Source organism: Episyrphus balteatus, chromosome X, assembly GCF_945859705.1.
Source record: "Episyrphus balteatus chromosome X, idEpiBalt1.1, whole genome shotgun sequence".
NCBI classification, from domain to species: Eukaryota; Metazoa; Arthropoda; class Insecta; order Diptera; family Syrphidae; genus Episyrphus; species Episyrphus balteatus.
This window is the reverse complement of record NC_079138.1, coordinates 6,738,412-6,765,022: the sequence shown is the minus strand read 5'-3', so window position 1 is coordinate 6,765,022 and position 26,611 is coordinate 6,738,412. Positions and strand designations below refer to the sequence as shown.

The window sequence follows — 26,611 nt, the reverse complement described above, 5'->3', positions numbered from 1 at the left end:
CTTTAAATTTTTTTTTCATATTTTTCTCTCTGAACGTGCCCATTCTTATTATTTTTTTTTTATAGTGATCATCTCATCATCTGCGGTGGGTGGAAAAAGTGGCAAGTGCGCATTTGTGGATTTTTTATTTAATATATTTCTTTTTTGTTAATATTTTTCTAGTAAATAAATGATTTTTAAAGAAAGAGCTCCAAGTTATTATTAACTCCAGTTACAAAAATTTATTTTTTTTTTTTTAAACTCAATAAAAGAAGAAACCGATTCCAATTTATTTTATAAGAAACAAAAAAAAAAAGAAAAGAATTGAAATAAAAAATTTTATTTGTGAGTGTTTTTTTCTTCAATTTGATCCAATTTAATTCCTATATACCGAGCCGATATAGTAAAATAATCGTGATTGAATATAAACTAAACAATAACAAAAAAAAAAAAATAGAATTATTATTTAAGTGTTCGACTGTCGAGTGAGTTATAAAATTTTGTTTTATTATTATTATTTTGCAAAAAAAAGGAAAGCATTTTTTTTTTTGAAAGAAAACAGAAAAGTAAGTCGAAATGTTTTAATCATGTTATTTTATTAATTCGATTGTGCGTTGGAAGTGCAACAAAAAAAAAACATAACAAAAAAAAAATGTATATGATTGCCTCATATTCAGTTTTTTTTTTCTTTGGTATATTGCCTGCCACCGATTCCGATTCTGATTGCCATTCCATTCAACAAAACATGAACTAATGAAAACCAAAAAAGGGAGAAATTAAAATTGACAAAAAAAAAAAAAATGAACAAAATAATTAGTTTGCTTCTTTCTAAAGCGTTTCTGGTTTTGTTCTTGGTCCTGGTGCATTTGTACCTAACCTTTTTTTTTTTTTTACAATTATGTATTGTTGCATTGCACGGGCTGGCCTGGCCTGGCCTGGCATTTTTCTAGGCATCATTGAGCTCTGATTCTGAGCAATAGGAGAACAGCAATCACAACAACAATATTGTGTATGCCTTCCTGCTGTATAGCTACGGCTACAGAGCAACCTATTACACATACGAACCAAACATTCCACATCCATATTGAGAATGCCAGTTTCTTTTCGTTAAGTTGTTCTAATCTAAAAAAGAAGAACTTTAATTCTTCTTTTGAAATATGGGCTTTAACTTAATGAATGTCGATGATGATTTGTGGTGTATTGTGTGAATATATGAAAATGGATGCCATCCATCGCCATGCAACACCTTGACCCAACTCAATAGTAGGTACAACACGTTTCTCTGCTCTATGTTAATGTCAATATTTAACGCCTACCTCAATGTTAACATTATTATTCTTAAATTCTGTGTATCGTTCGTGATGATGTCAATCTTGCTTCGGTTTTGATGCCGCCACCGTTCGTCGGTCGTATACGAGTATTTTTAAATCATTTCCTCATGTTAAATGTTGACATTTTGCAAATAAAACTAGCTATCTACCTACTTGAGTATTGGATTGGAGAGCTACTCTATTTTAATGGGTCTTTGCAAGATTATAATGGTAGTCATTGCCAAAAAAGAACAAGTCATCAGGTTAACAAAAAATAAAAACCAGTTGAATTTGATGCTTTTGATTTTAATTCTTTTTTTTTTGTATGCTTTTTTATCTTTTGTATTTGTAGGTATTCGTTGGTGTGTATATTCTGAAATAATATTTCACCCTGTTTGTGAAAAAAAAAACAAAAATGAATGAGAAAAACCAGAATTGTGTTGCTCCCTTATCCGTTGCCATTCCAATTCGCACCACTTCAGCAAGGGATTACTTACTTATATTCTAGTTTTGATTGAAAATAAAGTAAATATTCGGTGTCGATAAAAAGTCAATCTATTAAAACCAAAAGAATAGGTATTATTGATAAAGGACTATTCAATTCTATATTGTAGCTTCACCAACACAAGTACCTAAAAAAAAAAACAAAAGTATTGAGAAATGAGTAGAGTTTGTGCAAATTTGTTGCTCATCCATTGGATATTTGAGTGTTTGAAACGAGAATAAAATATGATTTTAGAAATTAGGTCATATTTATAGTAATTTTTCTAACTTGTTTTGCGAGCAAGTTTTTTGCATTTGTGAAATATAAATTTAACTTGTGGTTGCAAAATATTGCTGGAAAGTATAGTCTGCTGTCATTTCTTTGCCAAAATTATTTTTTTTTCTCTAGCCTGATTTATGTTTTTATGAGGTAAAGTATCGAGGGCAAGATACCCCCCCCCCCCCCTCTCACAATCTGGTGAGCATAATGCTCGCCGCGTCTCGAAAAAATCTAGGTAGAATGAAAAAACTCTCGAAAACAAAAATCTAGAAAGCATAATCTAGAAACACAAAAATCTAGAAAAAAAAAATCTAGAATTAAAATATTAATTTTTGAGACAATGGTTAATATATTAATTCTATTTTATAAATACTTATAAGTCATTAATAAATCCAGGTTGGCTAGTAAACATTCTATTCAACTTAAGGGGTTATATCTAGTTGTAAGTGCAAAAAAAAAACCTTTTTTGTGGATTTTTGGGAAAGGGGCATTTAATTATATAAACATAAAGAATACATATCCATATAGCAAATTTAATGTATTGAAAGAATTCGCTGTGTATTTAAAAAAATATTGGGTTCCGTTATTTTTGTAGTAGATCTCCTAAACGACCTCAAAAAAAAAAGGTGTCTGGCGGTGAGCAAAATTTCTCCGAAACGGCTGGAGTAATCGGCTTGAAATTTTTACACAATTTTTTTAGATACTTTCGTCAGGCAATAAACGAAGGAAAAAGGTTTTTGACAATAATTCGATTTTTTAAGCCACTTTAAAGTGTAAATTTTCGTGAAAAACAACGATTTTTTTCTTTGGGAAGCCTCCATTTTGTCAAAAATCAAAATTTTGAATATTCCTTCGTTCATAATAGTAGGGGAGCCCGAGATGCTAAATTTGCAGTTACTCGAGCGCCATGGGGACCTATTGGATTGCGAAGATTAGGTTCTAAAACTAAAAAAAGTATATGGAAGTTTTCCATTTAAGTGGGGATAAAAGCTTATAAACACGTTAAGAAAATGTAAAAAAAAACTGCCACATTGAAATACTCGAGCGCGTCAGATATTAATAGGGTATACTTGCATTGACTTTGTGATAACCGATAAATATTAATCTGACGATAAGACAGTGGTGGGTGGCTACAAAAAGCGGTAGAAAAAATAAAAAAAAAAAAGTTATTCGAGAGTGTCAGATTTTGAGAGGGTACGCTCAGTGAACTCCTAATAGTGTTCAATTTGAATAACTGACGATTTGGACGTGGCCTACACTTATAAATCATTTTTGAAAATGTAAAAAAAAATTGTTAACTTAAGTTACTCGAGCGCGTCAGATTTTTCTACTGTAGGTTCAGCTCGATGTCGGAGTCACCCTAAATGATAATCTGACAATTATGTTAAGGTGTATTGCTAATCTGACAATTAAAAAAAAATTAGACAGTTTTTGAATAAAACAATATTTTTCGTTTCTTCTGGTTATTACCTACTGGATGTAATACAAAATTTACATTATATACAAAGGTCAATCAATAATAATTTAATATTCATAATAACTGGATTCGTCTTCCAGGTTGGTTTCCACTTGTTCAACTTTGTAGTCATCTCGTGTTTCTGTAAGCAAAAATGGTTATGATACTTACTTGATAATCTTTCTTTCGTATGATATTATATTATTAAAAAGTAAACGTACCTAAAGTCATAAGTTTTGCTCGTCTGGTCTTTAACGAAAGAAAAAATACCCCAAATCTAAGAACATTACGTAATGACCAGACGATCAGAGCTTCTATATTTATTAAAGATGGGGCTTTTGCTATAAAGTTAAGAATGTCACGTTTTACCTCGATACAAAAATTTGAGTGTTGGACCAATTTAATGAATTCTTTAGATTTTTTTAAGTCAATCCGTATCCACATAATAAGTGTAGGTAAATAAGACAAAAAAAATTAAGATATTTCGACAAAAACGTTAAAAACTCAGCAACACGAACCAAAAAATTGTATTTTTTTTACTGTACGTTCATGCTTTATCGATAATTTTGGCTATATTGCCCCCTGAAAACCGTCAGATTATATGTTTTTCGTGTTCCTGATAAAATTCCCTTCAGAATAAAAAAAAAGTTAATCGCGCTCGAGTATTTCGAGGTGACGTTTTTTTTTTACAACTTTGTGCCTCTCCCATTTTCTTATGCCACGCTCAAATTGTCAGATTATTGAAATATACACTTTCCTAGATGTACTTAGCCTACCATTTCTTAATCTGACGCGCTCGAGTATTTCCGAGGATCGATTTTTTTTGACTAATCTGACGGGCTGCCCACAACGCAGACCACTGTACCAAGCTTTTATATTTGGTAGGAGTACATTACTGAGTACCAGCTTCCTCCCCATATGATTTTCTGACGCGCTCGAGTAACGCGCGAAATCCCTTCCTGGGCTCCCCTACTATAACCTGCATTCGTCTATCCTAAAAATGAATCTTTTGGTTTTTTTAATTTTAAGTGACTTGGATCAGAGATATCTTGCTCACCGCCAGACACCTTTTTTTTGAGGTCGTCTAGGAGATCTAATACAAAAATAACGGAACCCAATATTTTTTTAAATACACAGCGAATTATTTTAATACATTAAATTTGCTATATGGATACGTATTCTTTATGTTTATATAATTAAATGCCTCCTCACAAAAAATCCACAAAAAAGAACGTTTTTTTTGTACTTACAACTAGATATAACCCCTTAAAAAAAAACAGAACCCATATCGCTGAATACTTTTACAATCGATCATTGGATCGTTTTAAAGGTTGTTCTCTTTCTTTTTCTATTGATAGGTACTATAGAAAGCAAACGTTGAAATAAGCGATCGCACAAAAATTTCGTAATTTGGACACCAGAGGTGCGTTCTTTTTCTAACAATAGTTAACTATTGTTAACTATCGTTAACTTTTGTCGTTCCTAAACTACAAAATAGTAACGATTTGTAACTATTTGACAAATGAACATCGTTCCTAAACTCGTTTATAAGTGTCAAATAGTTACAAATCGTAACTATTTCCAACTCACCTCCATGATATGAGTTGAACATTCGTGAGATTGTTGATGTGTCAAAGTGTATGTTTTGCTTACAAAACAAACTCAAAGATTTTTTTCTTTTGGAAATTAGCGGAAAAAATTAAAATAAAAAGAGAGTTTTTAATTTTTTGATGAAAGATAATTTATTTTGAATAAAAAACAATTTTTTTTTTGTTATAATAATGGAAATAAAAGTATTCTCAAAAGAAATTTAGCTGGTGGTTTGACAGTCTAACAATCTCTAACAATAAATCGTTCCTAAATGATTTGTAAAAAATCCAACGATTTCTAACAATGGCACTTCAACAATAATTTTTGACATAACAACGATCGTTGACTATTGTTAGAAAAAGAACGCACCTCAGGTACCTGAATTTAGTGTTGCTTGAGATTGTTTGTTATCACAACTTGATTGCATAGGTTATACATAGTTAAAATGAAAGTTAATCAAATTGTTGCAAATAAAGGATGAAATGAACTATGTTGGATACCTTTAAGGTCTTGCGTACAACTCAAGTCTTTAAAATACATTCATAAGTTTTTGTTATACCTATTTGTAGCTTCGTTAAGTTATAACTTGCATTTTTTATTTGGTTTTGATATTTGGTTTATAATGAATTATTTATTAGTTTTTTGTTTATTTGTTAAATATTGATTTTTTGTTATATGTAAATTTCGAAAAAAAAAAAAATATCTTCTTTATGGAACTGAATATGTATTGCCTTTTATTTGAGTTTCAACTCTTTAATCAGCTAGAATTTGTTTTTTTGTTTTCGAGATTTTTTTCAAGATTTAGTCTTTCGAGATTTTTAGATTTTTACATTTTAGATAAAAAATTTTATTTTCGAGATTTTTGGTATTCGAGATTTTTTTCGTTCGAGATAACGTCATGATCCCCTGGAAATTAACGTTCCTTCCTTCTCTAAAAAAAACACTTATTTTTTTTTCAATTTCGGAACTTAATTTTATTTCCTACCCATCCACCTTACCGATTACACAATTTACTAAAGCGTAGATAAATTATTGCTTATTACAAAATCCTTCCAATCACCGTCAATGGCATACGGGACCAACAAAAATCGCCCAAAGAAATTTTTAACCGAAACGATACAAAGTGTTTTCATGTTTATGCCTCTGGGCCCATTTTTGTCGCAACCGAGATGACGCTGCAGCTGCATCGGACTTTTGAAAGATGAAGTAGATTACAATTGAATCATTTATTTTCAAAACATATTAAGTTAATTTTTTTTTTAAATTCGCTTTTTAAACTTAGTTTGTTATTTAGGGATAACCGCACCTGTCTTCAATATCCGATCTTACAGCTACTTGAAATATTTTTTTATTAGCAAAACACGATAAAAGTCCCGGACTTATAATTATTATAATAAAGATTATAATCTTTTGAAATCATTTACCTTATATCTTGTTGACTACTGGTTGAAAATCTAAAGTCTAAAGGGTCTTTCAAGTTACATACATAAGTATTCGGATTGTATTTTGTTCAAAAATACATTGTAGACGCCCCTGAAGATGCTGAGAAACTCCAGCGAAACGTCGGGACAAAGATTTATGTTTTAATTTTTTATTTACATAAAGAAACTAAATTGACAAAAAAAGCCCAATTAAACTACTTAAATTATAAAATTACTAGCTGACCCGGCGGACTTCGTTCCGCCATTTTTTGTATTTATTTTTAATTTTCGACTCTATATAATTAGTTAACATTTTAAATGAAAAAGGGAATCAAAACTTGAAGAGTTCGTAAAATGCGTTTAAAAATATTCACTTTTAAACTTTTAGCAAAAGTGGCCTATGTAAAATATGGCCTATGTTAAAAACGGCCAAAAAACTTGGGACAAAAAAACTTGTTTTTCATGTTATTCGGTCAAAAATCATTTTAAAATTTAAAAATTTGTAAATGCTTGCGCATGACTAAAGCCTATATTTCCTATTAGCTTGAGATTTTTTGGAGGCTTATAAAAATTACAGAAAAATTAAAAACTACTCAAAAATGTCCCTAAAATTTAGGTTGTTTTTCAAAAATTTTTATTTCAATATACAGGGCCTATGAAAAAACTCCGTTTTGGACCCCTAATTTTTTTTTTTAATATCTTTCTCATGGTGTAACTCAAATTTCTGTGCAAAATTTTGCGTACCTCTTATTAGTCTTTTGTCGAAGGTCTATGACTGCAAAAAAAACCTTCACAACTTGGTTTTGAAATTTTTTTGAATTTTTTCCATACCTTTTTTAACTATTGAATAAATTTGTCTATCATTTAAAAAAAAAGTCAACTCTTTACGACTTATCGTTTAGAAAATAGCCTCTTTTTTCAATGTCGTGTTACCCCTATTTACTCTATAAAATCTTAAATTTTTTTTGCCTTAAACCTTCTCCTCTTATACCTCTTTGATTTAAAAAAAATTAAGAAAATAAGTCAGCCGGTGTGGCCGGTTAGCGAACGTACACAAAACCAAACTTTAATATACAGTAGCGAGCAAAAAAAATGCAAACGAAAAAGTCTTAAAGAGTTTTTAACAAGAACTAAGTTACCAAATTTGGCATATTGAAACTGTTTTATTTTCATTAAACAGAGTCAATTTGTTCTATATTTTACTCCAAAAACATTATTTGGTCAAAAGTCTACCTGAATATGCGTTTTTAGACGAGCGAAAAAATGCAAATTTTTTTATTGTTTGCATTTTTTTTGCTCGCTACTGTATATAATAGATAAAGAATTGGTCACAAACACAAACTTAAATATTTTTGATAAACTCAGGCTTAACCCTTTGCTTCCTAGTGGTTTCCCCATGAAACCACCTATTAATTATTTTTTATTTTTTATTGCAATAACTAAAATTTGAAAATTATTGCATGAGCTATTGCATTATGTAGTACGAACAACAAAAAATTTAATATCTGTATAAAAGTTAATATTTAGTTAAAAAAATGCAGGATTTGTGAGGATTTTCTCAATTTTTCAAGTATCCTTAAGCTAAGAGCTATAAAATTAAATAACGATAACACTGAAAGAGAATGAGAATTCTCTTAACATATATGGAATATGTTAACATGTTTTTAATCAGAAAATTTGCTTTTCCAATCTAAATACTAGTTTAATAAGACTTTTTGGTAAAACACATTGGTTTGTACGCGCATTTTTATCTTTTAGTTCTTTTTACTAAAAAATGGACTTCAACTTTTGTACTCTCAGCTAAAAACATTCCTTATACAATGTAATAACTAGTTCAATCATTATTTATTTGTTTTGGTGTGTAATTAGAAAATATCAACACTTTTTCTCAAGATTTTTGTAATTTTTCGTGAAAAAAATTAAAAAAAAAAGTTAGTCCGGGAAAAAAGGCTTAAAAAAATTTGTATATACATTTTAAAACTAATTTTAAATTCGTTTATTTTTAAAGTATTTTTTTTATCCTTTGAACTATTGGTCCAAAAAGTAAATACCAAACGGTATTCTGTAGTTAGGAGAAAGTTCTACAGGATATATTTTTGTTTATATAAATTTTGCAACATACAACAATAGAAAAAAGAACGTTTTTTTCTTCTCCTGAAAATCATGGACATATCATGTTTTGAAAAAAAACGAACTAGAGATAACAATTACGATGAAGAAATGCAAAAAAAAAGTGGATCCCGCAGTCTATATTTATCTTCAACTGTAGCCTAAACTACTAAAGTAATTATCTTGAAACTAGAGGCGAAATTGAAAAAGTGGCTTTAACGAACCTGTCATAGAACCGTTTTCTTGATTTCTGACTCTGCTAAACTACTTAACCGATTTGAAAGAAAATTTTAGTAAAAAAAATAGATACCCAACCTTTAAACGGCCTCAATGACCAAATTAAAAAAAACGTTCAACAAAATAATTTTTGTATTCAAACAACTAAGAATTCACATAGAAGATAAAAAAAATATTTTTTTTGAAACTCTGTTTTTATGTGTTGATTAAAATTTCCTTTTTTTTAACGGCTCTAACCATTCTAAAAGAATAAAAAAACCTGTCTTTTTATATCTCATCCGGCCGGAGCGGCCGATTATAGATTATACGACCTACTGAAGCGTAGATAAATATTGCCTAAACGCAAAACATCGCGAAAATGCACTTATGTTCATAGGTCCTTTAATAAAAGTGATCAGATGGTGCAAATCTGAATTTAAGTATTTTTATATAATTTCCTATTGAACCATAAAAAAAAAAACAAATAGTGTCTCTGCGCGCAAGGTAAGTCCTTTATTCCGGCGCAACGCTGCGACTGGAGTATAACTAAGCCCTCTTTCGATGAATCACAAAAGAAGGAAGCCTTTGAGTAAATTTTTGACATTATAAAAACATTGACTGTACAATATGCGAAAACCAATTTTTGTTTTTAAGTTTTTTTTTTTCACAGTGGTAAGTAATACGTTTAAACCTCGTTCTTACGTTTTTTTTTTACATAGCACCAGTATTTCAATACTTGCCCTGTGGAACTAGTAAAAAAAAAGATACATTTTTGTTTGAAGTTTATTATTTTGAGTGTGTCAAGTGCGCCAAGTGAACCGAACCATACTCTGTATGTCGTCATATTGTGTGTGTTTCCATTCGTCCAATTGATGTTCTAATTGAGTTTACATACCATGTCCATATGACTAAAAAAGGAAGTAATTAATTTGAACAGAGCAAGAGCAGCACACATTTAATTGAACTTTTTTTCTCTCCACTACGAAACTCTGTGTGTACTGAACATGTCAGTTTAGCTTAGCCATTTCAAAATATATGAAAATCATACATCTGCTCTTGTAAAGTTTTTTGTATTGTAAAATTATAAAGAGATGACTGATGATTAATGGAAACATATATTATGATGATGACGATGATGATGTCATGTTGTGATCTAGTGAGAAAAATTAATTCAAAGAATAGTGTCAAAAAATATTTAAATACAATCAAAATAATAAAACAAAAATGTTTTGGAAGATTACAGGTTTTGAAGGTTTCGACATGGGTTGATGCGTTCAAAAAGAAGCTTTGTTTAGTAAAACAGATATTAGCCGTATATCATTGGTACTCAGTATTTTACTGAGTAAACATTTTATGGTGTAAACAACAACAAACGATTACTTTTATTTATTAATAATAATCCTATTTTTTTTTTACGGTTCAGAAAAATAAAATAGTTTTTTTTTATTTATTAATATAAGCTTAGTACCTACAAGCTATAACTTAAAAACTAATTGAAACTAACTTTATCCTTAGAAATCATTTTTTGTTGTTTCCCGTGCAAAATTTTACTGAACTAAGTACTGAGTTATAAATAAAACACGGCTATTTAGATTATTTTTTTTTTTTTTTGATTATGGAACAAAAACTAAAAAAAAAATAAAAACAAAAACTGGGCCAATATTATGATTATGAATTTAAAATATACCAAGTATTTTTTAATTTTTTGTTTAAGCTCAGAAAAAAGAAATATAAACAAATGTTAAATCTACTAAATTGTAAAACAAAATAGGACAACACAATTTATCTTAATTTCAGTTTATTATTTTACAAAAAAATTAAAACAACATGTTGTGATTTTAATTTGAAAAAGTATTCTTTTTATTTTAGATCGTATCTTCATGATATCTGATCAAACTTAAGATCTTGTAAAAAAAAAAAATACTCACAAAAATGGCACTTGGTGACACAAAAAATGGAAATTTGCCTTCAATGGCAAAGGATATTCAACTTCCAACAGCTGTTGAAACAGCCCCACAAAACAATGAACAAATCGAAAGAGGATCGACAGAAAAAATTGCACATAAGCTCAATAAACAGGTGAGTAAATTTTGATAATTTAATTAAAAACCTCTTATTTTATCTAAGAGAAAGAATAAAATAAAAAAAATTAAAAGCATAAACAAATATGTAATTTTGTTGTTAAATTCTTCATTAAACTGCTTCATAATTAATCTAATTTTCTAAGTTTTTTTATTACTATCATTGTAGATTGATGCAACAATATCGTTCCTTAGAGCCGGTCGCAGTGGTGAATTAGGTAAAGTTATTGAATTTCTAGAATCTGGACAAGTAACAGACATAAACACTTGCAATGCGGTAAGTAAGTTAAGAAAAAGATATAAAAAAAACAAATAAAATTTATATTTAAAGAAAATTTAACAAGTCTTATTGAATATGAAGGTTGTTTTTGAAACCTTGAAAAAAAAAAAATAAACAAAAACAAACTAGAAAAAAATACAAAAAAAACAAAACACTGTCCTATTTAGAATGGCCTTAATGCCCTTCATTTAGCAGCTAAAGATGGCTATATAGATATTGTAAGCGAACTTTTACGGCGCGGTGCAAATGTTGACAATGCCACAAAAAAAGGGAACACTGCTCTGCACATAGCTTCACTTGCCGGTCAAAAGGAAGTTATCAAACTTTTGATTCAATACAATGCAAATGTAAACGTTCAATCCCTTAATGGATTTACACCGCTCTATATGGCGGCTCAAGAAAATCATGATGCTTGTGTTCGATATCTTTTAGCTAAGGGCGCCAATCCATCTCTTGCTACAGAGGTACCTTTAAAAATTTTGTGATTTATTTGCATGAATGTAAATTATTTTTTTTTATATCAACTGAAAAAAAAATAAAAAATAGGATGGATTTACACCACTTGCCGTTGCCATGCAACAGGGTCACGACAAAGTTGTTGCTGTTTTACTCGAAAGTGATTCCCGAGGCAAGGTTCGTCTTCCAGCGCTTCATATTGCTGCCAAAAAGGATGATGTTAAAGCGGCCACACTGCTTTTAGAGAACGAACATAACCCTGATATTGTTTCAAAAAGTGGATTCACTCCGCTACACATTGCTGCACATTATGGAAATGTTGATATTGCCAAACTATTAATCGAGCGGGGAGCTGATGTCAACTATATTGCCAAGCATAATATAACACCATTGCATGTTGCTTGCAAGTGGGGCAAAAAGAATATTCTAATGTTGCTTTTATCGAAAAACGCTCGTATAGACGCTACTACTCGTGATGGACTAACACCGCTACATTGCGCTGCACGGTCAGGCCACAAAGGAGTTATTGAATTATTACTTGAGAATGGCGCACCGATTTTGTCAAAAACAAAAAATGGCCTAGCACCCTTACATATGGCTGCTCAAGGCGAACACGACGAAGCAGCTCGTATTCTACTGACGCACAAAGCGCCCGTCGATGAAGTGACCGTTGACTACTTGACCGCATTGCATGTATCAGCACATTGCGGCCATGTTAAGGTAGCTAAGCTTTTACTCGATCACAATGCTGATCCAAATGCACGAGCTCTCAATGGTTTTACACCGCTGCATATCGCTTGCAAGAAGAATCGTATTAAAGTGGTTGAGCTCTTATTAAAACACAATGCTAGTATTAGTGCGACAACCGAAAGCGGTTTAACACCGCTGCACGTTGCCAGCTTTATGGGATGTATGAATATAGTTATATACCTGCTGCAACATGATGCCAATCCAGACGCACCAACTGTTCGAGGAGAAACTCCACTCCACTTAGCTGCTCGGGCCAATCAAACAGACATTATTCGAATTCTCCTGCGAAATGACGCCCAAGTTGATGCACAGGCGCGCGAAGGACAAACGCCTCTGCATGTTTCATCACGTCTTGGCAATATTGATATTATAATGCTAATGCTACAGCACGGTGCGAATGTTGACTCGGTTACGAAAGATGCCTACACACCATTGCATATTGCCGCTAAAGAAGGCCAAGAAGAAGTCGCAGCCCTACTAATAGATAATAATGCTTCCCTCGATGCTGTAACAAAGAAAAGTTTTTCGCCACTACATTTAGCCGCTAAATATGGCAAAGTACAAATTGTTCAATTGTTACTTCAGAAGGGGGCTAATGTTGATTGTCAAGGTAAAAATGGTGTAACACCACTTCATGTGGCCAGCCATTATGACCATCAGGAAATTGCTCTACTATTGCTCGAAAAGGGTGCATTGCCACAAGCAAGTGCCAAAAATGGACACACAGCCCTACATATTGCTGCTCGAAAAAATCAAATGGATATCGCTACAAATTTATTGCAATACGGTGCTGATCCGAATGCCAAAAGTAAATCTGGTTTTGCTCCACTACATTTAGCGTCGCAAGAAGGACATGCCGATATGGTGAATCTTTTGCTTGAGCATGGTGCTTCTGCAAATATATCAGCCAGAAATGGACTAACACCGATGCATTTGTGTGCCCAGGAAGATCGAGTTAAAGTTGCTAAAATTTTACTTGAAAATGATGCACAGATATCAGAGCGAACCAAAGCTGGCTATTCACCACTTCATGTTGCTGCACATTTTGGCCAAATAACGATGGTTAAATTTTTACTCGAAAACGATGCAAATATTGAGTTAAGTACAAATGTAGGATACACACCGCTTCATCAAGCTGCCCAACAAGGGCACACGCTGGTTATTAATTTACTATTGACGCATAAGGCCAACCCAAATGCACTCACAAATGTAAGCTCAATTTTATTAATAAATGAATTCTATTGGTTTGGTTTTTTTTTTTTTTTTTGTTTATTAAAACAAAAATGGTTGAAAAAAATATTTTACAAAAAACAAGATGATTTCAATCACACTTTATACCCAAGTATGGTTTAAAGAACACTTAGTTTCGATCTTGTTCCCTTGCCTTAAACAATTTATTAAGTACCGTTATGAGAAAAAAGTATGTCAATTGAAAAGAAAAAAATATGTTTACTTCCGTTTTGTTTTTGAAAAAATAAATGTTAAGTTGATATATGATAATTGGCCTTAACTTTTTATCAAAATTTATCATCTCTTTATACAAAAAAAGATTTTGGTCATGCTTTTATTTTCTGTCTGTTCTAGAGGTGATACAAAATATAATCAAATACCATCGAATCGGTGAGTTGTTTTTCAACACCTTGTTTTCGTTTGAAGGAAAAAATTAAGTTTAATTTACCTTTACCAAATTTTAAGATAAAAAACTTTTAAAACTTTACTTATTTAAAGCCTATGAGCAATTTCGTGCGACCCAGTCGTGTATTTTATATTTTTCGTCATGCTCAAACACACCTTCCAAAATGTGAAACTGTATACCTCCCCTTATTATTATTGCGACCCTAAACAAATTTACCACGTGCAAAGCATATAATTTAGTTTTCCAATACTAAACTTATCTTATCTGTCTGAATTTTCGGTCGCAAGGTATTAAGAATAACTAAAAAGTTAATGTTTGTAAGTATTTATGCATTGAGGTCATAGGGGCGGTCACCTGTACACATTTTCCCAATGCGTATGTATATAATCCACGAATGGTCCGGAAATTCCCCTGTTCACGACAGACCTCTTCTAATTACTATATTTGTTTTGCTGTACTGCCAATTATTTTTTTGATTAAATATTAATACCTTTTTTTTAACTTACAATTTCCGCTTGAAACAAATTATCATATGTATTTCCGTCAAAAAGTATAGGAAATTAAATTAAAAACAAAAAAATGTTTTTGAAACATACCTCATCGGCAGCGTGTGCCGAATGAGTTTGATTTTTATTTGCGATATCATTGCTTAAAAAAAAAACTGAACACACATTCTTGCATCCAATCTAAACAGTATAGATGAACCTCTATGAACGTCATAATCTATCACTTACCTCTGAGTATAATAACATCTATACTTTTATTCATTGGAATGTTTCCAATTATACACATATGTTGTGTGTACAGTGCAGTTCATTTGATTAGGGATATATTTAAAAAAAGTTAAAAAGTTGGTTTCATTTTTATCATACAAATATATTAAGGGTTATAAATTTGCACATGATGATGATTAATTACTTAGATTAATCTGACATAACATACAGTGTCGGAAGGGATCCTAAGCGGTGACAAGCAGGTAAGTGGGAATCAGTTGAAATCATATACAATAAAAAATTACCATTGTTTATTGCTTCTTTCAATTCTTTGAATTTATCTACAACTCTAACATCTATTTGTTTTTTGAAAAAGGTTTATTGGCACTGGTTTAAAAGCAGCAATTTCAATAAAAACATAATGTCACTAAATAGCAAATCAACACAATCAATAGTATATGTATAGCTAATCTTGTGAACCGCACTGTACATAGTAAATGCCTATTAGAACTTTGTTCCAGCAATCAATTTAGAGTAAGATTTATATTGTTAGATAGATTAAATCGCGATCTGAAACCGTATACTCATTTTTTTATTTTGTTTCAACTTTGCATAGCAAATGTAAGGAATTTGAAATTACCAAAAAAGATATTTATTTACATGTCGATTATTTCAATACCTATTGTATCGAAAAATCAAATACAAAAACAAAACAAAAAAAAAAAAATATACCGACAAAAATTCCGAAGACAAAAAGTAAACACACATCAGAGAGAACGCGCGTTCTAAAAATATAGAAGAGTGCACATCATTAAAAATAAAATAGGCACACAACTGCGTTGGTTTTATAAGTCTTAGAGAACAAAAATGTATTTGCCGTTTTTGAAATTCTTTTTTTGAAATCGAAATTGAATGAGTCGAATTACCTTTCTGGGTGTAACCGTGTGATTGAAATTGAAATTTGTTTTAAATACAAAATAAAAATAAAAAAATAAAATTAAAATAAAATAAAAATAAAAATTAAAACGTTGAAATTAATAAAAAAAAAATTAACTAAGAGATTGCACTAAATTGACCGAATCCAAGATCTTTTTGTATGCATTTTTTTTTTTTTGTAAAGTCCGCCCTCTTTTATCATAATTATTTTTTTGTAATTAAAAGCATGGACAAACGGCCTTGAATATTGCTAATAAACTTGGTTATGTGACTGCTGTTGAAACATTAAAAGTTGTTACCGAAAAAAGTATTACAAATACTGTTACTGGAGTACTGGAAGAAAAATATAAAGTTGTTGCTCCAGAATCTATGCATGAAGCTTTTATGTCAGATTCTGAAGACGAAGGTGGTGAGGATCACTTGGACCAACATCAATATAAATACATGGCTACAGACGATTTGAAAACCATTATCAATGAGAATGATCAACACAATTATGACACTACCGATGATGGTCAGATCTACGCAAGTAATCGCAAAAGTAAGTTTCGAGTTAAGACCCTATCTTCTTCTACTATCAGTAAATTTTTGTTTAGAATTGATTTTTTTTTTATAAAATATGATGTCATCTTTCGTATGATTTATGTATACTACTAAAATTAGTGCAAAAAAAAAAATAGTAGAAAAACATTTTTGTTTTGTTTTGATTTGTTTTTGGTAGAATATACAAATAAATTCTTCCCTGTGTCACAAGTCTTTTCGTTACTTAAGTAAAAAGTTAAATAGTTTACATTTACGTCTAATCCGAAGATAAATCTTTCGGACTAGAGACACTGCAGTGCTAGAAACTAAGTGCATTGACTGATACAAAACAAGACATTAATACAACACAAAAAGACAAATAGTAGAAAGAAAAACAGAAGAACATATGACAGAAAACTACGTGACACAGAGAAGAGACATAGTTGAAAATTGTCTCAAGTTACGCACAGGTGGCTTTAGTTAAGCTGGCGATTTAATAAAAACTTCTGAGCCCACCCTTGGCCTAAAACCCGCGATGCCGGCTCTGCCTACTCCTCTGTGCCATTGCCACCTGCTAAATAGCTTATTTTAATTACAAATAAAAGGCATTACTTAAAGATGCGATTAGAACAAAAAGTCTTTTCTCTTTTCTTGATCTTCGCATAAATATAATAATACATATACATATTTCCGAGCTGAAGAGAACGAAAGTATTGGAACTAGGCTAGGGTTAGCATCCACTAGATTTGTGGATTTATAAAAGAGCTCATATTTGTTGTTTACTATATTTCCGTGTATGAAATAACTAGAGCTCTTAAAATTAACCAAAATTCAAATTTTTACTTAATTGTATTTTTGTTTTGATATTTTATTTCAGCTTTTACTACAAATAATGCGACTGCCAAATACGTGAATCAAAATATGTCGCCGACAACAAACACTTATCAAATAAAATCAATTGACAATGTTACAATTATCAAACCACCAGTACATCTTGGGTAAGTTGTTATCCATTTTATGTTAAGGGCAAGGAGAAAAGTTCTCGGCTTCACACTGTTATAGCCATCCAATCAGCAAACGACAAACAACAATCTTAGCTGTTGTCTATTATATCGAGAAAACTGTAAAACAATAACCGGACAATACTGCTTCAACCTTCTTGATAAGCTGGATGCCGTAAATTCGTAAAAAGTGGCCTAGTCCGAGGAAAAACAAAAATAATTTCCCACCAAGATAGTTTGGCTCTGGGAAACTTCGGGATTTGGAGTATGATGATGCTCTTGCCCATCCCCCTTATTCTCCTGATCCAGCAACGTCAGACTTTTATCTGTTTCCGAAACTAAAAAAATATCTGGGAAGTGCTTCCAGTCTCTCATTTCCGGGAAGGAATTTTGTATTGAGAGAAACGCTGGACTACGTGTCTTGAGTTCTAAGAAGATTATGTCTTTCATTGTCAGGTCCCGAACTTTTCACCTTGCCCTCGTATATTTTTACATCAAGTTTAAGTTATATAAAAATCATTCGATTTCATTAATCATGACTTTATTATTTTTTTTATTTTAATTTTCTTAGTTTCTTAGTTTCGTTCCTGGTTGATGCTCGTGGTGGATCAATGCGTGGTTGCCGTCATAGTGGCGTGAGAGTTATTGTCCCACCAAAGTCATGTGCGCAACCAACAAGAATTACATGTCGGTATGTTAAGCCACAGCGTGTGGCCAATCCACCACCCCTTATGGAAGGTGAAGCTTTAGTCAGTCGTGTCATGGAGCTATCACCTGTAGAAGCAAAATTCTTAGGGTATGCACTCGTCTACATATATTTTATAAAAAAAAAAACTATCTGAAAATTTTGTATTTCCACCATTTTAGCTCTGTTATATTGGAAGTACCCCATTTTGGCTCCTTGCGTGACAAAGAACGAGAAATAATTATACTTCGATCTGACAACGGGGAAACCTGGCGTGAACACACACTATATGATAGCGAGGAAGCCGTTCGCGACGTCCTCGATAAGACATTCGAATCGAACGAACTCAGCCACTTGGAGGACCTACACACGTCTCGCATTGTACGCATTGTTACACGCAACTTTCCACATTTCTTTGCGGTTGTGTCGCGCATTCGGCAGGAAGTGCATGCAATCGGACCCGACGGTGGCACTGTGTCATCAACGGCTGTGCCTCAAGTGCAGGCAATATTCCCGCCTAATGCGCTCACAAAAAAAATACGTGTCGGCCTGCAGGCTCAGCCAGTCGATTTGAATGGCTGCTGCAAATTACTCGGTCAAGGTGTGGCTGTCTCGCCAGTAGTTACCGTTGAACCGCGTCGTCGAAAATTCCACAAGGCAATAACACTTAGTATTCCGGCACCAAAAGCATATACACAAGGAATGGTAAATCAATACTCAGGCAATGCACCCACTTTACGTCTGCTCTGCTCAATTACCGGCGGTCAAAATCGCGCTGTTTGGGAAGATGTAACTGGTTCAACTCCATTGGCGTTTGTTAAGGACAGTGTGTCATTCACTACAACTGTATCTGCACGTTTCTGGTTAATGGATTGTCGAAATGTATCTGAAGCCAGTCGTATGGCCACAGAGCTTTATTCATATATGGCGCAGGTTCCATTCATGGTCAAATTTGTGGTATTCGCTAAACGAATAAGCAACACTGAAGCAAAATTGAGTGTTTTCTGCATGACAGATGACAAAGAAGATAAAACACTTGAACATCAAGAGTATTTTACTGAAGTGGCAAAGAGTCGTGATGTCGAGATACCCGAAGATCAGGATATTTATCTTGAATTTGCTGGAAATTTGTTGCCAGTATTGAAATCGGGTGAACAGTTAAATATGAAGTTCCATGCATTCCGTGAAAATCGACTCTCTTTTCTTGTACGCGTCAAAGATCAAGAAGAACCATTTGGCCGCATAAGTTTTATGAGTGAACCAAAAATTAGCAAAGGCGAGGCACCACAAACACCAATTTGCACATTAAATGTGACCCTTACAGATCATGAAATAATAGCAGACAATCATAATGGATCACAAAAGAGTCTCGATCACAGTGTTAATTATCGAGATATGCTTAACTTCGGATACCGTCAAGCTGATGAGATTCATAAGGCCGATATACGCTTATCAGATATATGCAATCTCCTGGAAGACGACTGGGTTAGTTTGGCCAAAGAATTACAAGTTCCAGAAAATGATATTGAGCTAATTAAATCCGAATACACTGGAAAGCAAGCATCCAAACAAGCTATGGTTATGCTTAGATTATGGTTGCGACAAGCTGGTAACAATGCTAATGGAAATACTCTAGAACAAGCCCTTCACAAAATCAATCGAAGTGATATTGTTGAAAAGTGCATATTCAATCTCGAACTTGTAACAGATTATATGGAAAAGGCAGTTGCTAAAATGCAACTCGATCAATCTGGCTTTGATTCGTTAAATGATGATCTATTGAATTCAACATCATGTGATACATCGCTAGTTCATCGAGATCGAGATGATAACGAAACACCACAGAAATTTAAATTAATCGATAACGAAACTATGGCAATAGCTCCGCCACTGCCTGCATCCACAGAATCACTTCAAATTGAAGAAAAATCCATAGTGGATGTTGTGCAAAAATTCGAAGAGAAATCCGACAAGGATGCTGAGTGTACTGAAAAACATTATGAAAGTAATAATCATATCCAAGGTGAGTGAGTATTAAAACAATAAAAAAAAATAATTTCTCTCCTGACAGACATGTTTTCTAAAAAAAAAGAGAATGTATCAATGCACTGGTTTGCAGCAGAGTGTTCTACTCATGCTTTAGATTTTTTTTTTCTATACAATCTATCTTATATAAAATTACGCCATTAAGAAGTCATCAACATAAGTTTGTGTAAACTATATGTTTTGTGTTAAAACTCTTCGTTGGTTTCTTAAAAATTTTCATTTTCCAATGTTTTGTTTTTTCGTTTGTTTTTATATTATTTGTGTTTTCCGTCCAAGTGATCGTCAGGTAAGCTTTAAGAAAACCCCATTAATATGTAGGGGTTTTGTTTGTGAGGTTAGAGAAATATGATAAATGGAAAACAAAAAACTCGTTTTGCGTGATTATTTAGTAGTATTATTTTTACAACAGTGCTATCGATTTTAAACACATAAACATAAACTGTAAATTAATTTTTAAAATACATACATATTTGAAAAACACTTAAAATGAGTTAACAACAATTAAAACTTACAACTGCAGTTAGAGCTAAAAGATTAAAGTTTCAAAATTGTTGGAATGAATTTAAAAATTAAAGAACGAATGAACGAAAGGATGCATAAACTAGTCATTGGACAATGTCAATAAAAATCATGTAAAACAAAAAGTCTTTCGGAAAAGCTGCGCGGAGTCTAACGGAGTGGATTAACTAGCTATGTAAAGTTTAAATACATGTTTGTTATATGTGAATTGGGATGAAACAACATTTTGAGGTTGCTGTGCTTACAACATTTTTTAAATTACATTCAAATTATTTTTAGTAGAAGAACATCGTTTTAGATACTATTAACTTGATCCAATATTTCTGAAATCTTTTTTCAACCACGTTTTTTGTGGTAAGTCAGGCAATTTTTTCGCCTGCGGTAGATACATATAACAGGGAGCAAATGTTAAATCAAAAACAATTGGTGTAGACTATCTATCTGTCTATCTGTTTACGCCTAAACTGCTACAGCCTAAACGGATGGACCGATTAACATCACACATGTTATGTAGCGGTTTTAGGCGACTCTCCAGAGGGGTTTTTGGAATTAATTTTTTTTGCACCAAAAATAACGGTACCTGTCATATATACCGATTTTAGTAAACATGAATTTGCTCGTAAATGGCTCCAACGATTTTGTTAAAAAAATTCAATTGTAAGTTTTAAGAGAATGTCTATTTTACTAAATTTCTATATAAGAAGTCCTAAAAATTCTAGCAACTTGAACCCTAGAAGCAAGTTCGTGCGACCTAGTCATGCATTCTATTTTTTTTTTTTTTTTTGAACACAGCTGAAAACCGGATAAAAGTGTGGAAAATGTATATCTTTCGGCAGAACTTTCTTTGTTCTTGTAGTTATTTTCAATTCACTATATAATGCTTACATTTCTAAGAAATTTTAAATTGATTGTTGTAATTTTTTTTTGTAGCATTCTTATTTAATTTCTAATTTGTATACATAATTAACAAAATACAATACTAAATAAGACATTTATTTTATATTATTAAACCATATATAAATATATATATGTACCAATAAATTTTATTAAGTCAGTTTTTTTTTCTAAAATTGATAATTTAGACACATTTTCAAATATGTATTATTATGTTAAAAAAATAAAAATGTAATTTTTCAAGATCTAGAATCAACGGCTAACACCGCCGCCGTCTCTGAATCGCCAAAAAAAATCACACCATCGAAAGTAGTAACGGTGATCAGTCAACAGCAGCAGTTTGATCCTCACTATCATCAGAAACAATACCAGCAAAGTTGGGTTGAACCTCAATCACACGAGATAATTTCAGAATATAATAATGATCGTGATCTCGATGATATGAATATAGGTAGTTATGAAAGTAGTATTATTATGAAAGAGGAACAACAACAAAACACTGAACAAATTTCATACGATGGCACAGAAGATGATGATTTTCCAACGAGTATTAATGGACAAAAAACAATTGAAATGTCTATGCCATCAGTGGTAGTGGTTGGCGGTAATGCTAATGAATGTGATGATAATTACTTTATGGAAATTTCAAGTTCTAATCTGGATGATGTTGGCAAATCGGATAATGCACCTAGCATATCTCATGATGCTGAAATAGTATCATCTTCAATATCGGAAATTGGTGGTGATGTTGATGAAATTGAAGAAGATATAATATACGACCAAGGCGGCGACCAAGTTACTCAAATAACTTGGGAAGCAGCTCCGAATATGATTGGCTTGGATGCTGCAAAACAATTGACGACACATACAATCGATTCGCAGTTAGAGTTTTTACAACAAGAACGCACACATATAAATGCCAATGCCAACGATCTTGTTAATCTTGAAGATGCAAAAATTGCCAAAATACAACTAGATCAACAGCCGAAAGAAAACACAATTCTTTTATCCGAGATTACTTCATCATCAGCAGGAGCAGGAGGAGTTGCCTCAAACATGACACATAATAGTATAACTTCAACAAAATCAAAAACCAGTAGCACTAAATCTTTGGAAAACAACATTAAAACAGTAGGCTCGTCATCCGATTCAGATATTGCCTTGCATGAGCCTGGTATTGAATTAAGCGAGGACGAAGAACATACAGGTAGAATTTAAAGCAACAAAACTTGTGTAATTGAAAAAGATAAGAAAATTAATTTAGAAAGGAAAAAAAATATACAAAATGCTAAATTAAAATGGCCCAGACGGCGCGAGCATCGAGTAATCAAATAATGTGTATAATTAAATCTATATTTTGAGTTTCAATTGAGAGAACAAAAATGTCGGCCGACTGGGCCAAAGCATATTTACAAAAATTTTACATTAAAAATAAGAGTAAACAAAAAAAACAAGCTCAAATTTTCAGAAGTGAAAGAAAATTACATTAAAAAAATTAGACCAATAAAAGCTTGGCAACTTACTTTTTCAAATGAAACGCAAAGGATTTGAGACTATCAAAACAATCAAAATATTAGCGCGTGTTGTTTATAATTTGACGACGGTCATATTTACAGCAGCGATCGAATTGTTGAATTTAATTTTCGAGTTTATTTGAAACCAGATATCATTAATATTATAAACAACTGTACAACATTTCCTTTGTAATTTATTGGTAAACGTTTATTCGTTACCATGTTTTATTTTTGTTTACTAAATGTTCTCATGTTAAGAGCTTGGTCATTGTTTGAAGAGTGCGTTTACAATGAAAGTTCAGAGTTGTCAGGCCTCAATTGGATAAATTAAAAATGTAAAATCAGTTTTTAAAATTTTCTCCTCGAAGACAAAATTGAGCTTCGTAAATATAATTCATTTTGTCACTTTTATCTTTCACGTCTTAAATATTTGAGTTGTTGACTATAAAAAAAATATTTTTATTTAAATGTTGTAAACACTTTGTACTGACAAAAAATGAGCTGCTGGCTCCTTGACCACAAAAATAATTTAAAATGTTAACAAAAAAAAAAAATATATATACATATAAAAAACACTTTGTATGTAGTAACACTGTTAAATCGCATGCAAATATTTCATAGCCAAACTATTCTTTTTTTTTTTCTTGGAATCTCGACATCCGTGAACTTAGCTTTCTCAAAAACTAGTTCGAAATTGTGTATGTGTGTGTGTTCGTATTTTGACTAGTTCAATTCGACTCTGTAAATGGATGTCTCGGCTGATATTTTTGTTTTTCGTTTTTAAATGTTTGTTATTTGCATGAGTTAAATATAATGGGCCATATTCATAGTCATATTTTTTTAAACCAATTCTAACATAGGCTGAAGTCTAAGGTTATTACTCTTTCCCATAGAGAATTGATTTAAAAATGGGTCTAATAATAACTAGATCTAGGATAATAAACCCTAGTTATTCTTAGAAGCAGCAATTTCACAACTTATGAAAGAACTATAAAAATGGCCCAATTTCTGTATAAATTTATCAAATGCTTTTTAATACTTGTACTTGTTTTGTGTATAATATTTAGACTTACATTATTTTTTTTTAATAAGAATATTCTATGTATCTGTTGTTTCTAAAAAAATGACGATTTTATTGTTACGGCATATTTATGCTGCGTTGTTGTAAAATAAACCAGGGAGAAACGGAGGCTCCCATGGTAAAAAATGCTTTTATTTAACTCCTCTACAACAATCCGGTATTACTATTCACCGTCTAGTTAGAATCCATATTTGTCAAAATAAGTGTTACGCTTTCCCTTGTCCTGCATTCACATCACAAGAAGCTTTTATTATTTTCTTAAGACAAACAGCTTAGGTTGAAACAAGTAATATGAATTAAATTTTCGACTTGAAAATCCATACATAAAAAAATATTTTTTAATTTAAAATTAAATCTTGTGACTTGTCGTATTCTGTGACCTAATGGTTAGTATCACGCGACAGATTGCGACCTTAAAAATAGTAGATATTATTTTCAAGAACTATTGCCCTTTACGAGAAGTTGGCATCTGGTGATGCTAAAATTATATTTTAAAAAATTTCTATGATCAAGTAAACGTTGTTTGTTTTTGAACAACAAAGCATCAAGCATTTTTTAAGCATAAATATAAAAATTTTTGTTTTTATTTTTTAATATACTTCGACGTGCATGAAATTCTCGATGCTACATTTATAATTGAATATGTTTAAATCCTTAAACACGAATTAATTGTTGTAACTCAATTTTTCTTGTGGTACCTATAACAATTCTTTTTTCCATAACTTTTGTGAGTTTATTATTTAAAACTTTCTTTCTTACTTAATTTCTCAACTTATTCAAGCTTACTTTGCACTACAGCATGGAATTAAAACTTTAAAGTGCTTTCCTGCCAAAGCAATATTAAAATTAACTTAGGGGAGAGGGGCGGGTGAATTAATATGACTTTTAATCACTGTTATGAGTGGAATCTTTAAAAAAAAAACCAAGAGCTATCCTTATCTGTTGCATTGTTTTTCTTAGTTTTGCCTTTCTTTTGTTCTCTTTCACTTTCTCACTATTCAAAAATATAAAATGCTTATAAAATTAATTAATAATTTTTTATAATTAACTTTTTTATGTTTTCCTTAACTGTAGAACCGGAATTTTATCAAGGCATTGAACAATCTGTAGAGGCAATTGTTGGAAATCATGATGAGTGAGTAAATTATTAATTATTAATTTTTCATTCTTTTTTATTTTTTTTTTTTAACTAAAACAATAGATTTTTCGAAAATGAAAAAAAAAAAATATTAAAATAGTAACTACAGTAAAACAATACAGGAAATAAAGTATCTATTCTTTTCATTTTGTTAATTATTTTTATTCCTTGTGAGCGATTTTAACAAGCTACTCAAATTGGCGAATAAATTTGAATTGCACCTTAACCCCTATACAACTTAATCAATATGTACTGGAGTTCTAGTTGTTTTTATTCCGTTAAATTAACTGATTGGGTGGCTATATAGAGCCGTCATTAGACCGATACTCACATAAGGTGGGTGTGGCAGTATGGGGACTTAGACTTAGCAAAGTACAGAAATCGGTCAGACATACTACTAAACCTCACCTTGATATATTTTTGAGAAACGAATCTATTAATTTCTGCACCGATCGATGGTTCTAAAAAAAGAGTGACCATTGAGCGAAATTTCTTGGCTTAAAGGAAACAGGATATCAGAATCTGCTAAGACATTAACTCAATTTTGGGTTCCAGATCCAGGGGCCAGGGCATAGGGATGGGAAGCTACATTGAGCAATAGAAATTGTTTCATATGTCCTCTGGTCATATTCTTTTAGTTACCTGGAAATAATTTTTTTATTTCTCGATCTCGATTAAAAGTCATATGAAATGACAGTTAAATTCCACTGAAACATTGAATTTACAAGGAAATCTTTTGAGCATCACTACACGTTAATCTCAATTGAAATGTAAATGGAAAACTTCGAGTGTCTACAAGATTTAGTGGTTGATCGAGTTATTTGAGTTTTTTTTTTCGATAAAATTAATTTAAAACAGAAAAATGAATAAAATAAAATTAGATATTTACAAATTAAAATGATCTGTTTTGTTTTTTTTTTTTTTTTTTTTGTAGCGACTGGCGAGTAATTAAAACGATATCAAATGCATCAGCTGAGGATATTCAATCACAGAAAGATGAACTCATGGAATATTTAGATAATTCAATTCTATCAACAGCGGCAAAAGCTGCTGAGTTGCAAGGACAAAACCAACAACAACTACAACAACGAGAAATAATAAATTTTGAAATTCTTGAAGATGAAGTCATTAACGAGCCGCCACTTCCACCATCACCACCAGCTGCAGCATCAGCTGTTTCGTCTACAAAAATCATAACAGAAAGTGCATATGTTCCAGCAGAGCCAAAAGTAAATTTCGATAATGATGTCCATGATGATGAAGACGAAGAAGATGATGATGATGGACCAATATCAATTGTTGTTGGTTCTAACAACTTGAACAATAACAAGCAAACAATTCAACAAAAAATTGAAAAACATCGCGATGTACCTTCGATTGTTATCGAGCCAGTAAAGAATGTAACTGAAGATTTCATGAACCAGGAGAAACACCATTTTAATAATTAGATACAGAATACAGAAAAAAAGTTATATAGTAAACATATATATAAATATTTAAATATATATATACATA

General features: G+C 31.6%; 1 protein-coding gene across 4 annotated transcripts; it reads left to right on the top strand.

Moving 5' to 3' along the window:
- The first annotated feature begins 31 nt into the window (after positions 1-31).
- Positions 32-26,611, top strand: LOC129920669 (ankyrin-2). Of its 4 annotated transcripts, none has more exons than XM_056002127.1 (12): positions 32-101; positions 10,714-10,923; positions 11,095-11,202; positions 11,373-11,669; positions 11,752-13,620; positions 15,922-16,237; positions 17,096-17,216; positions 17,791-18,015; positions 18,087-19,927; positions 21,608-22,570; positions 25,033-25,093; positions 26,031-26,611. In XM_056002127.1, exons 2-12 carry the CDS (start codon positions 10,777-10,779, stop codon positions 26,542-26,544), a joined length of 6,462 nt encoding a protein of 2,153 aa, XP_055858102.1. In that variant the 5' UTR covers positions 32-101; positions 10,714-10,776; the 3' UTR covers positions 26,545-26,611. The 4 variants fall into 4 exon arrangements, with proteins under 4 accessions (XP_055858102.1, XP_055858101.1, XP_055858100.1 ...); XM_056002126.1 differs by having other exon boundaries at positions 36-105; XM_056002125.1 differs by lacking the exon at positions 32-101 and adding an exon at positions 221-464.

Coding starts and splice junctions, on each gene's coding strand:
- LOC129920669 (XM_056002127.1), top strand. CDS start 10,777: ATGGCACTTGGTGACACAAAAAATGGAAATTTGCCTTCAATGGCAAAG. Junction 11,203..11,372: donor ACATAAACACTTGCAATGCG/GTAAGTAAGTTA, acceptor TGTCCTATTTAG/AATGGCCTTAATGCCCTTCA. Junction 16,238..17,095: donor CTACGCAAGTAATCGCAAAA/GTAAGTTTCGAG, acceptor ATTTTATTTCAG/CTTTTACTACAAATAATGCG.